We start from the raw sequence: 12,793 nt of genomic DNA on the forward strand, positions 1-12,793 counted from the left end.
ATGCTTAGGCCTCTACTTCCAGCTTATACATACTATATACATTTCATGGACACAGTGAATTTTACATTAATTCTATTTTGTTTGTTTTTACTCCGGTGCTTCAAATATTTGCAGTCACACCACCATAGGCAGAGAGGTGTGTGGTGGTGGTTAACTAATATTTGTATGGTATTTCCTGCTATCACTGAAAGTGTGAATGACTCTGGACAGCACTACTGCGGATACGGAGTGGCATAGTGACTGCAAACACACCAAATGGAGGACTTGACTGCCATACCAATTTGAACATTAATCGATTCATGCATTTTTTTTAAAGGGGCTACTGCCCGGTAATACTAAAAAGCCAGGTTACCATCTCTACCATCATAATGTGTGCCAAATCCCAAGGGCTCGAGGGTACATCCCAGGAGTATTCATGAGGCCTACATTATAACAGACTCCCAAAGTGCACACTGGGAAGCATACAATGTATGCCTTTTACAAATGCAACAGAAAACAAAAAGAGACCCGAGGCCAACCTCCCTGGGAAAAATAACTTCATGCCATTGCCTGCCTATGCATTGCTTGTTCTTTGAGGTTGGGTATCTGTACAGCACTTTGTGACAACTGCAGATGTAAAAAAGGCATTAAACATAAATGTGATTGCATTTGAGTAAGAATGAGTCTTAAGACCACTTTATAATTTAACTCTGTAGCTAATGCTTCCCATTGTCATTGTGTTGTGCAGCCATGCTATGGGTGTGCCATATAGCAGCTTCCATTTCAATGAATCATAGGAAACATTAACGAGCCAAGAACAAGACATTTCAATACCACTTCAGGCTTGTCTTTTTGTGGTGGTTGCCCTAGCGAACTATTCCATCAGTGTGCTTGCGATTGTTTTAGTAGAGCACAATTTAAATTCCCAAAACCAGTTAGACCAATAGATTTGATAGCAACGGAAGGCACCAGCATCCTGTCCCTGGGATAGGCCTTGATCAGATGCATTGGCACAGCCTTGCAGTAACATCAGTTGAACCCTTCAGCTGGGTTGTGTTCATTAGGCACTAAATGGAAGAAACCTGACTGAAAGAGGAAGGGACTACCTGGACATTGTTACATTGTGCCCTAATCAACACAAACCTGATGAGGAAAACACTACCATCCAACCCCCAAGGTGTTCATTATGGGGGGGGGGTGAACCATATCTTCTACCATAAGCTCCAGAAAGCCATCCTGAGAAGACAGGCGTGTTGTCGTTTCAATCCCATCCCATTAATCTAGTGGTGGTGCTGGTGGTGGTGGGTGTCTGCTAATCCAGCAGACTCGTAATCTCCAGACTGATTAAACAGGCGTCTAAAGCCCCATGTGCACTGCCTTTTTAAATCAATCTTTTTTTGTTGGAAACCTTCTGCTTAGATAAGAACGATGAACAATAAGACAATGATTATCTACACCGAACAAAAATATAAACGCAACATGTTAAGTGTTGGTCCCATGTTTCATGAGCTAAATTAAAAACTCCCAGAAAACTTCCATATGCAAAAAAAGCATATTTCACTCCAATTTTGTGCACAAATGTGCTTACACGCCTGTTAGTGAGAATTTCTCCTTTGCCAAGATAGTCCATCCACCTGACAGGTGTGGCATATAAAGAAGCTGATTAAACAGCATGATCGTTACACAGGTGCACCTTGTGCTGGGGACAATAAAAGGCCACCCTAAAATGTGCAGTTTTGTCACACAATGCCACAGATGTCTCAAGTGTTTTGAGGGAATGAATGAAGGAATGTCCACCAGAACTGTTGTCTGAGAATTGAATGTTAATTTCTCTACAATAAGCCGCCTCCAACGTTGTTTTAGAGAATTTGGCAGTACGTCCAACAGGCCACACAACCGCAGATCACATGTAACCACACCAGCCCAGGACCTCCACATCCGGCTTCTTCACCTGCGGGTTCGTCTGAGGGTGGGTAGGGGTCGGGGGATGCTAAGGAGTATTTCTGTCTGTAATAAAGCCCTTTGGTCGGGAAAAACTAATTCTGATTGGCTGGGCCTGGTTCCCGAGTGGCTGCACCCCTGCCAAGCCATAGATTAGGGCCTAATTTATTTATTTCAATTGACTGATTTCCTTATATGAACTGTAACTCAGTAAAATCTTTGAAATTGTTGCGTTTATATTTTTATGCAGAGGACACAAAATGATTACTTATAACAAGGGAAACATTGCAAAAACCATTTTGTAGTGTACCCTTGCTTTGGGGAGAGATAACGTGGTCATTACAGATGGACCAGTAGTGTGTGAGAGGAGCAGATGAGGGCCATTTGAGACGCCACATTACTGTTGAGCACTGAGCAGCTTGAGTCAGTCCGGGTGGGTTTTTTCCATTGACTGCCCAGGGGTGCAGCTGAACAGGACCCAGGATATGGCGACACGTGTTGCGGACTGCGGAGAGGACATTTTTCATGGAAACGTCTAGAAACGGGCTAACAAAAGAGCCTGGCGTCAGGCTGAGAGACTGATGAACTTATCAACACAAAGGAAAGAAGAGAAAAGGAAGAAAAGGATGGAAACCAACCCGTTTGCTTCGAGGATCCTGCGAGCTAACTGGCTAAACTGGAAAGCCAACCAACAGGTCAGCAAGCAGGAAGGAGCAAGGACGTAGTGGATCCATTTGTAAATGAGAACTCGGGTCCTTAAATCACATGGACAAGGTCTCTTGGCACGGCCCGGTGAAGCACATATAATAATTGAAGGACAGGGCACAAAAAGGCAAGGCCTGTTCCATAGTTTGGCTAGAAGGAGCATAGTTCCTCCCATGCTAACTAGCATAATGTAGGCCTAGGCTACAGTTTTATGTGCCAAACAGCCACGCAAAAAAGGAAGCTGCCCTAGCATGACAGGAAACCCAAACTGTTGCAATTATAGTAATAAAACAGACAGACTGGGAACCAATCAGGACTAAGCGCTCACACACCAGTAACAGAAGCAAGAGGTCGGTAAGTGCTTGAGAGAGGGCTTTACTTATTTAAAACCTTCACACACACACACACACACACACATCAAAGTAATCTCTCTCCCAATTTCCTTGCCATTGTTTTGGTGTAGAAGAATATAAAATACTGTTTTGCTCTTGGGATGCCTAAAGTATTGGTACAAACTAATCTCACACTCAGTTTGCATTAGGTCCGCATTCACATGCCCCACCATCACTCAATATATTTCACAACAAGTTTAACATCAGTGGGAGGAAGGATAAGGACCTAGTTCTCCATATTGCATTTGAAGGGATTGAAGGAAGGAAGGTATTGCACCGAGACCATGTGAGAATGAGTTGCAGCAGCAGCATTGACACAACAGTACTATAACACATGAAAGAGGCTTTGTGGAGATTCTCCTTAAGATGAAGAGGATCCTGTGAGATGTGAGCACAGACGAGGAAGAGACCGAGAAAAAAAACCACACTACAAAAAATATAAACATCCTGTTATCAAAGGGAGTGGGTTTGCATAATGGATGCTTGGCTAGGCCCAGACTTTGAGACAGACAGCTGCTACTGGGGACCATAGGAGGCGCTGGTCTCTGGAAGAGGCCAAAATGGAGCAGACAGTGGAATGCACCAGAATAGGCCTTCATCATCCTGAGTCAGTGCACTGCAGCACTAAGGCTGAAGGAGCAGAACATCAGAGCCCATATCCACAAAGCATCTTAGAGTAGGACTGCTGATCAAGGATCGGTTTTGGCTTGTAGGTCATAACGAATAAGATGGTATGGACAGATCCTAGATCAGCACTGCTACTCAGACGCTTTGTGGATACCTGTCCTGCATTTCAAACATGCTCCTGTTGCTCCCCAAGACGGGTTGCCCGAGGGTGTTTTGATGTGGGAAAGGGGTTCACAGGGAGGAGAAAGGTCACCAGAATGCACATAATTCTCATCGCAACAGTATTTCCTAAACACATTAAGCCTATGGATGAGTAGATATGAATCTAAAAACAACCCCGGTTAGGTAGAACTGAAAGCAACATCAGTTAATTGATTTTGCAATGAAATAATATAGCAATTTTATTAATGAATGCATAATATTTAGGCCTAGTGGGTTATGGGAGTGAGTGAAACATTTGGCCTACAGGGTGCTACAAGACCTTGCCTGGAAGGTAGCCGAAGGTGAATGATTACAAAAGGAGGATACAAGGCAACCCAACAGGGCCTAAAATTAACACCGGCCACCTGCGGGTAGATTTTGGCATTGGCGGGTAAGAATGTCTAATTCAAATCAAATGTTATTTGTCACGTGCCGAATACAACAGGTGTAGACCTTACAGTGATATGCTTACTTACAAGCCCTTAACCAACAATGCCGTTTTAAGAAAGAATACCCACAACAACAACAAAAAAATCACAAAAAAATACAATATAAAATAATATTGTCAAAGTAACAAATAATTAAAGAGCAGCAGTAAAAATAACAATAGCGAGGCTATATACAGGGGGTACCGGTATCGAGTCAATGTGCGGGGGCACCGGTTAGTCGAGGTAATTGAAGTAATATGTACATGTAGGTAGAGTTATTAAAGTGACTATACATAGATAATAAACAGAGAGTAGCAGCAGCGTAAAAGAGGGGTGGGGGGCAATGCAAATAGTCTGGGTAGCCGTTTAATTAGATGTTCAGGAGTCTTATGCTTGGGGGTAGAAGCTGTTTGGGGGGGGGCAATGCAAATAGTCTGGGTAACCATTTAATTAGATCTTCAGGAGTCTTATGCTTGGGGGTAGAAGCTGTTTAGAAGCCTCTTGGACCTAGACTTGGCGCTCCGGTACCCCTTGCCGTGCGGCAGCAGAGAGAACAGTCTATGACTAGGGTGGCTGGAGCCTTCCTCTGACACCGCCTGGTATAGAGGTCCTGGATGGCAGGAAGCTTGGCCCCAGTGACGTACTGGGCCGTACGCACTACCCTCTGTAGTGCCTTGCGGTTGGAGGCCGAGCAGTTGCCATACCAGGCAGTGATGCAACCAGTCAGGACGCTCTCGACCAGCCACGTTGGTGGTAACACTCCGGACTCTACAGTGTGAGCGCTTCATAAAAACAGTCAAGTATGGGTACAAGTGCGAGTTGTGATTTACAGCAACATAAATGCTGCAGCAGCGGTTTTCAAAGTATTTCTGTCGTTTTGTTTCATATCTGGTAATGAACAAAGAAATCTGAATCCTAACGTTATAACTATCCGCAGCAACACTGCCTGTGTGGGAGGCTGTGAGTGCTGAAAGATTCGTTTTTAGAAGCAATGGGCACAGGCATAAAAGTCAGTCCAAGGTAACCATAAAGAGCCAGCTAAACGTTTGTTAAAATACTCAGGTCACAGAATATTAAATTAAATCGAGCAATATACCACATTACTTCTTACTAGTAATACATGACTTGTTTTAGAAACATTACTAAGAATGCTCATCAGTTTTTGTGTGTGTTTCTATGTGTAATTATGGCAAAAAAATATTTTGGCTGGTTTAAAAAATAGGTGTGGCTTTTATTTTTTAAATCTACCTGCCACAGTGGCTGGTATACAAAACATATTGTTTTAGGCCCTGCCAACTAACCATCAAGCCCTCCAGTAGAACTAATCTTTACATAAGCTTTGTTGCATCACTATGACACGTACAAAAGGCCACACACAAATAAGCAGACTCGTACACAGAGACCCTACTCATTCTGTGTCAGAGAACTATTGGGTTGTAAAAATGAGACCAACTCAAAAACACAGCAGCTTTTACATTTTCACAAGGAAGGCACACACCTGGGCGTTAACACTCCGGGGGTAACCATCACTGCTTAGCAACAGACAACATTTTATATAGTGTGTGTGCGCGTGTGTGTAGTGTTGCACGGTATACCGAAACTGCAGAACCTTTTCGATACTAGAACATGAAAAACTGTTCGGTACTAGAATTGTTACCTTCGGTACTTCGGTCAAATGTGTCTCGTGTCGTCTACTGATTTGAGAGAGAATCAAGTATGTCTATCAGTAAAGCCAATGTCCCCTTATAGTGCGAGAGCTCCGCACTTACTCATTGCTAGCTCTAGCCTGTCCTGAGGAACCACTGTACTCACATCACCACTTATGCTGCACAGAAGTTAACACACTTGATTTAAAGCAACATGGTATGTAGACATTTTGAAACTGTTAATTACTGTTCGCAAAGCAATGACCATTAGCATTACAGGCTAGAACACTTTACAATGCAAGAAGATACCGGTAGATCCCAGCTTTTTTTTATTTTTTTTATTTCACCTTTATTTAACCAGGTAAGCCAGTTGAGAACAAGTTCTCATTTACAACTGCGACCTGGCCAAGATAAAGCAAAGCAGTGCGATAAAAACAACACAGAGTTACATATGGGGTAAAACAAAACAAAGTCAAAAATACAACAGAAAAAAAAAATATATACAGTGTGTGCAAATGTAGCACGTTATGGAGGTAAGGCAATAAATAGGCTATAGTGCAAAATAATTACAATTAGTATTAACACTGGAATGATAGATGTGCAAGAGATTATGTGCAAATAGAGATACTGGGGTACAAATGAGCAAAATAAATAACAATATAGGGATGAGGTAGCTTTGTAGGCTAACAGCAAGAAAATACCGGTAGCTTCCAGCTTTGTAGGCTAGCTTTCCTTGATAGCTTACAGCTGAAGCTAACATTAATTCACTGCCCTAGTACCTTTTTTAAAATAATATTCAAACCATAAAGCAAACATTTTGCTGATTTCAAAGCTGATTGTCACCAAAAAAAATTCATTTTCGTCTCACGTCTTTCAATATCATCTTTGCTCAAGCCTTAAAATGACTGTATGAATGACATCATGGGTCTTAAAGAGACAGCGCACACGTTTATATCATATTGGATGATAAATAACCTAGCTATGACAAGCCAGAAGTTAGTATTCTAGCGCCAGTAGGCTTGTTATGGTTGGTTATTGTCCCCCTGTCTCTCACACACCACAAGGCCCCTCCTCCACCCGCTCTCCCTGTATATGTATGTATAGCTGTATAAGCTCTGGTTAATAAAGTAGCTTACAAATTAACTTTTCTGCTGCTTCCCTAACTTGGATCCGACCATTTCTATACGGAACTGGTGGTCCTCGGTTCGGAATGGGTCTCTATATTGAAAAATGTATTTAAGCATATTTGTCCGGGTGGGAAAGCCCCAGGTCCATTTCGGAACGGGTCCAACTTTTTAGACCTCTACTTGAGAGGCCCAACATAACAATCCCTGTCACAACAGACAATGCCAGGAACATTGTGAATGATGTCACAGAAACTGGACTTGGGCCACAAATAGGGTATTTAGCCAAATGAACAACATTTAAGTAGAGTAACTGTTGGCATTTCACTTTCCTGCTGTACTTTAACCGAACCGTGACCCCAAAACCACAATACGTAGCGAACCGTGGGTTTGGTAAACCGCTACACCCCTAGTGTACGTATGTGTGTGTCAGGACAAACACTGTGTGCAGACAGACAGACATACAAGACAGATCACACAAATCAAACTGATTCTCATGGAGTCGCTCAGAGCTAAATGTTAAAATGACCTTATTGTGGCTGCATCAACACCACCACAGCGACTTCACCTGGTCTGGAAATAACAAGCTTTCCTTACACAAGAGACATAACAGATATCCAGACAGACACGACAAGGTGGTAAAATCAACAAGCTGCCAACCTTAACTATGAAAAGAAGGAATAGGTCTGTGTGGTGAGTTGAAGTGTTAGTAAATATGTTATATCTGTTCATCATATCCCCTTCCATAACATTCTATGAGTCATGTACAAGAAGTCCCCCCGCCCTGTCACGTCTTAAAGGTGCAGGCGCCCCTATTTATTCCCACAGGGACAGTCAGACAGACTGTAAAAAATGGCAGCAGTGTCATCATGCTCTCCCTCTCTCACTATAATCTGGCTGGAAGTAAGCCTATTTGGTCTTACGCAATTCGCCATGTGACCGACCAACTGCCTTCATCATGCCTGAATGTAGGTTATCCCTCATGCCGTCTGTCCGTCTTTAGCTTTAGTTCACAACATTCAAACAAGGCCTCTGTGACTCTGACCCACAGTCAGGCTTACGTGGAGTCCCAAATGGCTCCTTATCCGCTACATAGTGCACTACTTTTGATCCCAGCTCTATGGGTCATGGTACAAAGTAGTGCACTATATAGAGGGATTAGGGTGCCCATGGGCCACTCACAATAATCAGTGGGCCTTGTAGAGCTGGAGTCAGAAAGAAATGCTGCATGGCTGACTATAAAAAGATCCAAACAAGGTGCCCGCATGTTACTCAACTGAGGATCATAAAGAAAAGGCCAATCCAACTGAATAGGAACATCTAGCATAACCAGCAAAAGCTAGCCAACGCTATTCAAAAGGTAAGGTAACATGAAACAACATAGGACCAATACTGAATACTTCAGGGTGGAATGTCCATCTACTCCCACATCAATTCATCTGCCTGTAAAAAGAGATGGAAACACCATCTATGGGTTAAAATCTACTCTTGCATTGATCACATTAAGTGCCTCATCCAATGGAGTCAACAAGGCAAAAGATCAGCAATAACGGACATTGGATAATAACCGCACTGGAATTAATCTAACCTGGGACCAAGCTAGCTTTTTCTTCTGGATATCTCGGCCTTCACTTCTCTGAAGAAAATTGTGGTTTCTTTCTCTGATAAGTGCATTAGATCCAGGCTTATCCCTGAAGACATAACAGTGTGTTTGAAACAGAGGACTGCACTGCACCACAGCATCAGAACATTTTATTAAACAGGGTTTTCATTCACTTCATCAGGGTCACCTTCCACACAAATGAGGGCGCAAGCCACATCCTCATGAACACTGGAAAAGGAAAATGTAGACTACACACACACACGCTTGTATGTGACATGAACATGCCTGTATAAGGCTTCCTTTCAGCAGCAAAGAGTGGTAAACTGGAGATGAACCCTGAAACGAGGCTACAGATCCCCAGTGGCTAACAACCCAACACAACCCAACAAACCAAGCCAGGATGGAGTCCCTCCCTTTCACTCACTCTAGCATCTTTGTATTTTCCACTACTTCAGTCTCTGTCTCTCTGCTTTCTCCCCATCCTAAACGCCAATTTAGTCAACATACCTTCATTCCAAAAGGCCCATTCCAATATTTCTTTATCCATTACATTTTCTGTTAAGCGGCAAAACCCAATTTTCCTACGAACAACCCCCCTAATAGACATTTTGTCCAGGTCCTAGGTACTTACAGAGAGATGTGTCGCTGCTCAATGTCCACCCTGGTGAGCTCGTCCTCCTCCACGTCCGTCTCTCCTCCGGAGCTGCTCTCCGTGGCGTCTGAGTCGAAGGCGCTCTCCGTGGACCTCAGGTTGGTGGTTCCGCTGAGGGACAGGCGCTCCAGCTCCGCCGGTACAGAGCCATCCTTCAAGAATCGCCCAAGCCCCTCCCTCTCCTGCGGGGTGAGGGGGGCGTCCTGGCCTCCTCGTCTCCCGCCAGGTCGGAGGGCATCCAGAGGCCCAAGCGTGCTCTCCAGGAGCCCTCCCAGCTGCTGCTGGATGTGGTGCTCCACCTGCTTGGCCTGAACCACCTGGAGGCGCTTCCTCAGGCGCCTCAGACGCCCCTCGATCTCACCCTGCCGGCTCTGGCTCTGCTGAGTCCGCTCCTTAACGTCCATTCCAAGGCTGCCCAGGCCCAGGGAGGTCTGTTGGTCCGTTGGGGAAAGGGATGATGTGTCCGTGGCCAGCGACGGTGGCCGTTCGGAGGGTTTGCTGTCCGGGCAGTCCATTGGGGTGTTGGTGGAGGCTGCGGGGGGTGCTGGCTGTTCAGGGTTTCCGGCAGGGTTGTGGGAAAGTCCTGTGGGCTGCTGGTGTTCCACTCCCCCGTTGAGAGGAGAGTTTCCTCTAGAGGCAGCCGTGTGGGGTTGGGGCTGGAGCACCGGGGAGTCCAGTCCATGTCCAGCAGGAGGCCTGTTATTACCTCCATTGACCGCTGTCATACTGTCCCGGTCCGGCCCGTTTTTGGCCAACTTCTTGGCCACGCCATTGACCGGTGGCGGCGGGCTTGACAGGGCAGGGGGACCACCTCCTCTGCTGTTACTCATGATGCTCTTGAGCTGCTCCTCTGAGAGCTCCAGTGTCTTGTGTTTCCTGGGCAGGAAGCTGGGCAGAAGGCCGTGTTTCTGCAGCAGGACGCCTTGCAGCTTCAGTGACTCCTTGGTAGAAGGAACGGACGTCACGTCCGAGCACAGGTACGACGTCACCAGCGGCTGTAGTTTCCCAAGAGGTGTGGAAGGAGCCTCCTCCCTCCCCTTACCTGTGATGGACCCCCCGTGGGGACCGCGCTCTTCGGAGGCCTTGCGCTTGACTGCGCCGTTGCTGGAGACGAGGATGTGACTGGTGCCTCCGCTGCTCTCCACGCCGCTCGGGGAGAGGTTGGAGGAGGGCGGAGCCAGTTTGAAGCGGATGCGGTGAGCTTCGGCAGGCGCGTCGGTTAGGGCGGGCGCCATCGCAGCCATGCAGCACAGGGAGGGGGCGGGCGAGGGGGCCTCTCCCGGTGCCGAGGCCAGCTCCACACCACCCACCTACCGCCTCGCCAGAGGACAGCCTAGGAGAGAGAGGGAGTCGGAGAGAGGGAGAAAGAGAGGTAGAGAGAGTGTGTGTCAGACAGAACTTTACATTCAAAACACAGCACAACATCCATGTGCCATTTCAAACGTTCATCCTTGATAAATCATAATTCCCTGTCATCCAAACCAGTCTTATACCACAACAAGAGCATTCTATGTGACGCTTCAAATTTGCCTATAGTAGTCATAATGATCTGGTCCTAATCCCACCTTACTACTCTGCAAGAAAAACAGTTGCTGACAGACAGTGAAGCTTTGAATACATATGAACCCATCAGACATCAATGACATGTTTCTGGAGCACAGAGGAGCAGGTGTGTAGATGAAACCATAGCTGGAGGACAGAGAGTGAAGAGGGGGGGGGGGTCATTTACCAGCAGTACTACATTGAGAGGAGCTATGCAGCTTAATTTATTTCTGCGTGGGACACAGGAGCAACAGCTGATCTCACCAAATGTAGGTCAGAGCTCTAGCTGGAGCGAAGGCCTACCGAAACGCATCTGGACAAGGGGGATCTCAGCAGCCGAGCGGTAGGCTAACGGGGTAAAAAAGGAAGGAGCCGTGTGAAGGGAAAAGGGAAAAGTACCCGACCAGGGGTAATTTCGGTATTTTCAAAGTATTCTCCTGGAGCTCAGAGGGGCTTTTAAGACCCCATAGCCAAGCTAAGCTCACCATTTCAATGTGTAATTTGGTTAGATGTTGGCAGGCTGCCTGGCTAATGTAATTCAAGAACAAGAGAGGGTACAGACTGAGGAGAAGGCAGGTAGATCATAATGGTGGAAGGAAAAATATGCAGGTTGCTGGCTACCTTCGCAAGTGCAAATTATGCTAGTACGATTCTTACATATTTTTCTATTGAGCAGTTATGTGAGTAATATTTCTAAGAAATGTTCAGTCGTGAACACAAATACAGGCCAGGGTGACACGACGCTACATGAAACCACTATTCATTTTCTGAGAAGTCAACTAAGAGAGAGAGAGCAGATTCGTGGGTTATTATGTTCTGAAAGGGTGCCGTGCTGTAACACTGCAGATCTGAAGGGTGTGGTGATGGATGACACAGGTGTTGGGTTACATTGTGCAGCTGTATAATAGGCTACATGCTCCATCTATTCCTATTAAATTAGGCCTAGGCTTAAAAATCACAAAAAAAAGGCGGTGTTGTATTCAGCTTTATTACGTTCGTCTAAAAGAATGCAATAATGTAAAGAATCACGTAGTCTTACGTCTTATGTCATTCTACGTCTTTATTCGAGTGCAAAAACAATGTCCCCATGTTTCATCTTCAAGCTAAATGCAAAGCATTTACTGGGCTATTTGACCCAGTAAATCAGGCATTCAAACTATTCCTATTTCCTAGATGTAACATTCATTTTTCAATTTTGACTCAACAAAAAGATGTTACAATAGTGAATGTTTCTCAACGGGGGAGGGTGTTTTCTAAACTGTCACAAGTAAATGAGCAAATATTGACCTATCGCCGTGTCCCTGAATTCAATATTACTGAACAGCTGCACTATTTTAAACAACAGCGCTAGCAAGCAAAAAAAACAAGCTCCTAAAAAGAACCTGAAAATGCAAATAGCAACACCTTCAAAATAATGGCAGCTGCTAAGAACTGACGAGAGGAGGAGGGACGTATGTATTATTTGTCCTAATCTTGTTGTGATCACGTTTTACTCAAAAGGCCTTGCGTTTGACGGCCATGGATGGGCTGGGACAAGCTGGGACGTGGAGCTGCTGCAGTAGGGGGGAGGGGAGAGGTGTGGAGGAAACAAGTTGTCCCCAGTCTGACCAACCACATCTTATTGACAGGAAAGGCAACCAATCGGATGGCTCGGCATGATTGGTAGGTGGGGGACGTTGATCAGCAATGCAGATAGGGGCCGATCTACTCACAAAATGTAAGGGAGAGAAAGGGTGCAATAGAGGGAAGGGAGAGGGCTAAGTCATTTGAGTTCCTCAAGCCATTCCTGGAAGCACTTTTCAGAATTGCTCTTTGGTGAGTTGTTTTCGTAAGGCTGCTCCCCCACGTTGCTGGTTGAGTGGGGAGAGATGGGAGATGGCTTAAGTAGTGAATAGATTCTAGAACATTCTGGAGGGGTATGTTTATCTGACATGCATGAGAGGTCAAGTTAAA

General features: G+C 45.4%; 1 protein-coding gene across 3 annotated transcripts in view; it reads right to left on the reverse strand.

Annotated features, from left to right (window-relative positions):
• The window catches only part of LOC121550937 (KAT8 regulatory NSL complex subunit 1-like), an 85,162-nt gene that overhangs the window by 45,054 nt on the left and 27,315 nt on the right, over nt 1–12,793 (reverse strand). For all 3 annotated transcript variants that reach the window (XM_041863394.2, XM_041863391.2, XM_041863393.2), the window contains exon 2: nt 9,278–10,631. In XM_041863394.2, coding sequence (XP_041719328.2) covers nt 9,278–10,542 — 1,265 coding nt within the window. In that variant the 5' untranslated portion in view covers nt 10,543–10,631. The remainder of the gene's footprint in view (nt 1–9,277; nt 10,632–12,793) is intronic.

This window comes from Coregonus clupeaformis, chromosome 35, assembly GCF_020615455.1.
Source record: "Coregonus clupeaformis isolate EN_2021a chromosome 35, ASM2061545v1, whole genome shotgun sequence".
Lineage (NCBI taxonomy): Eukaryota > Metazoa > Chordata > Actinopteri > Salmoniformes > Salmonidae > Coregonus > Coregonus clupeaformis.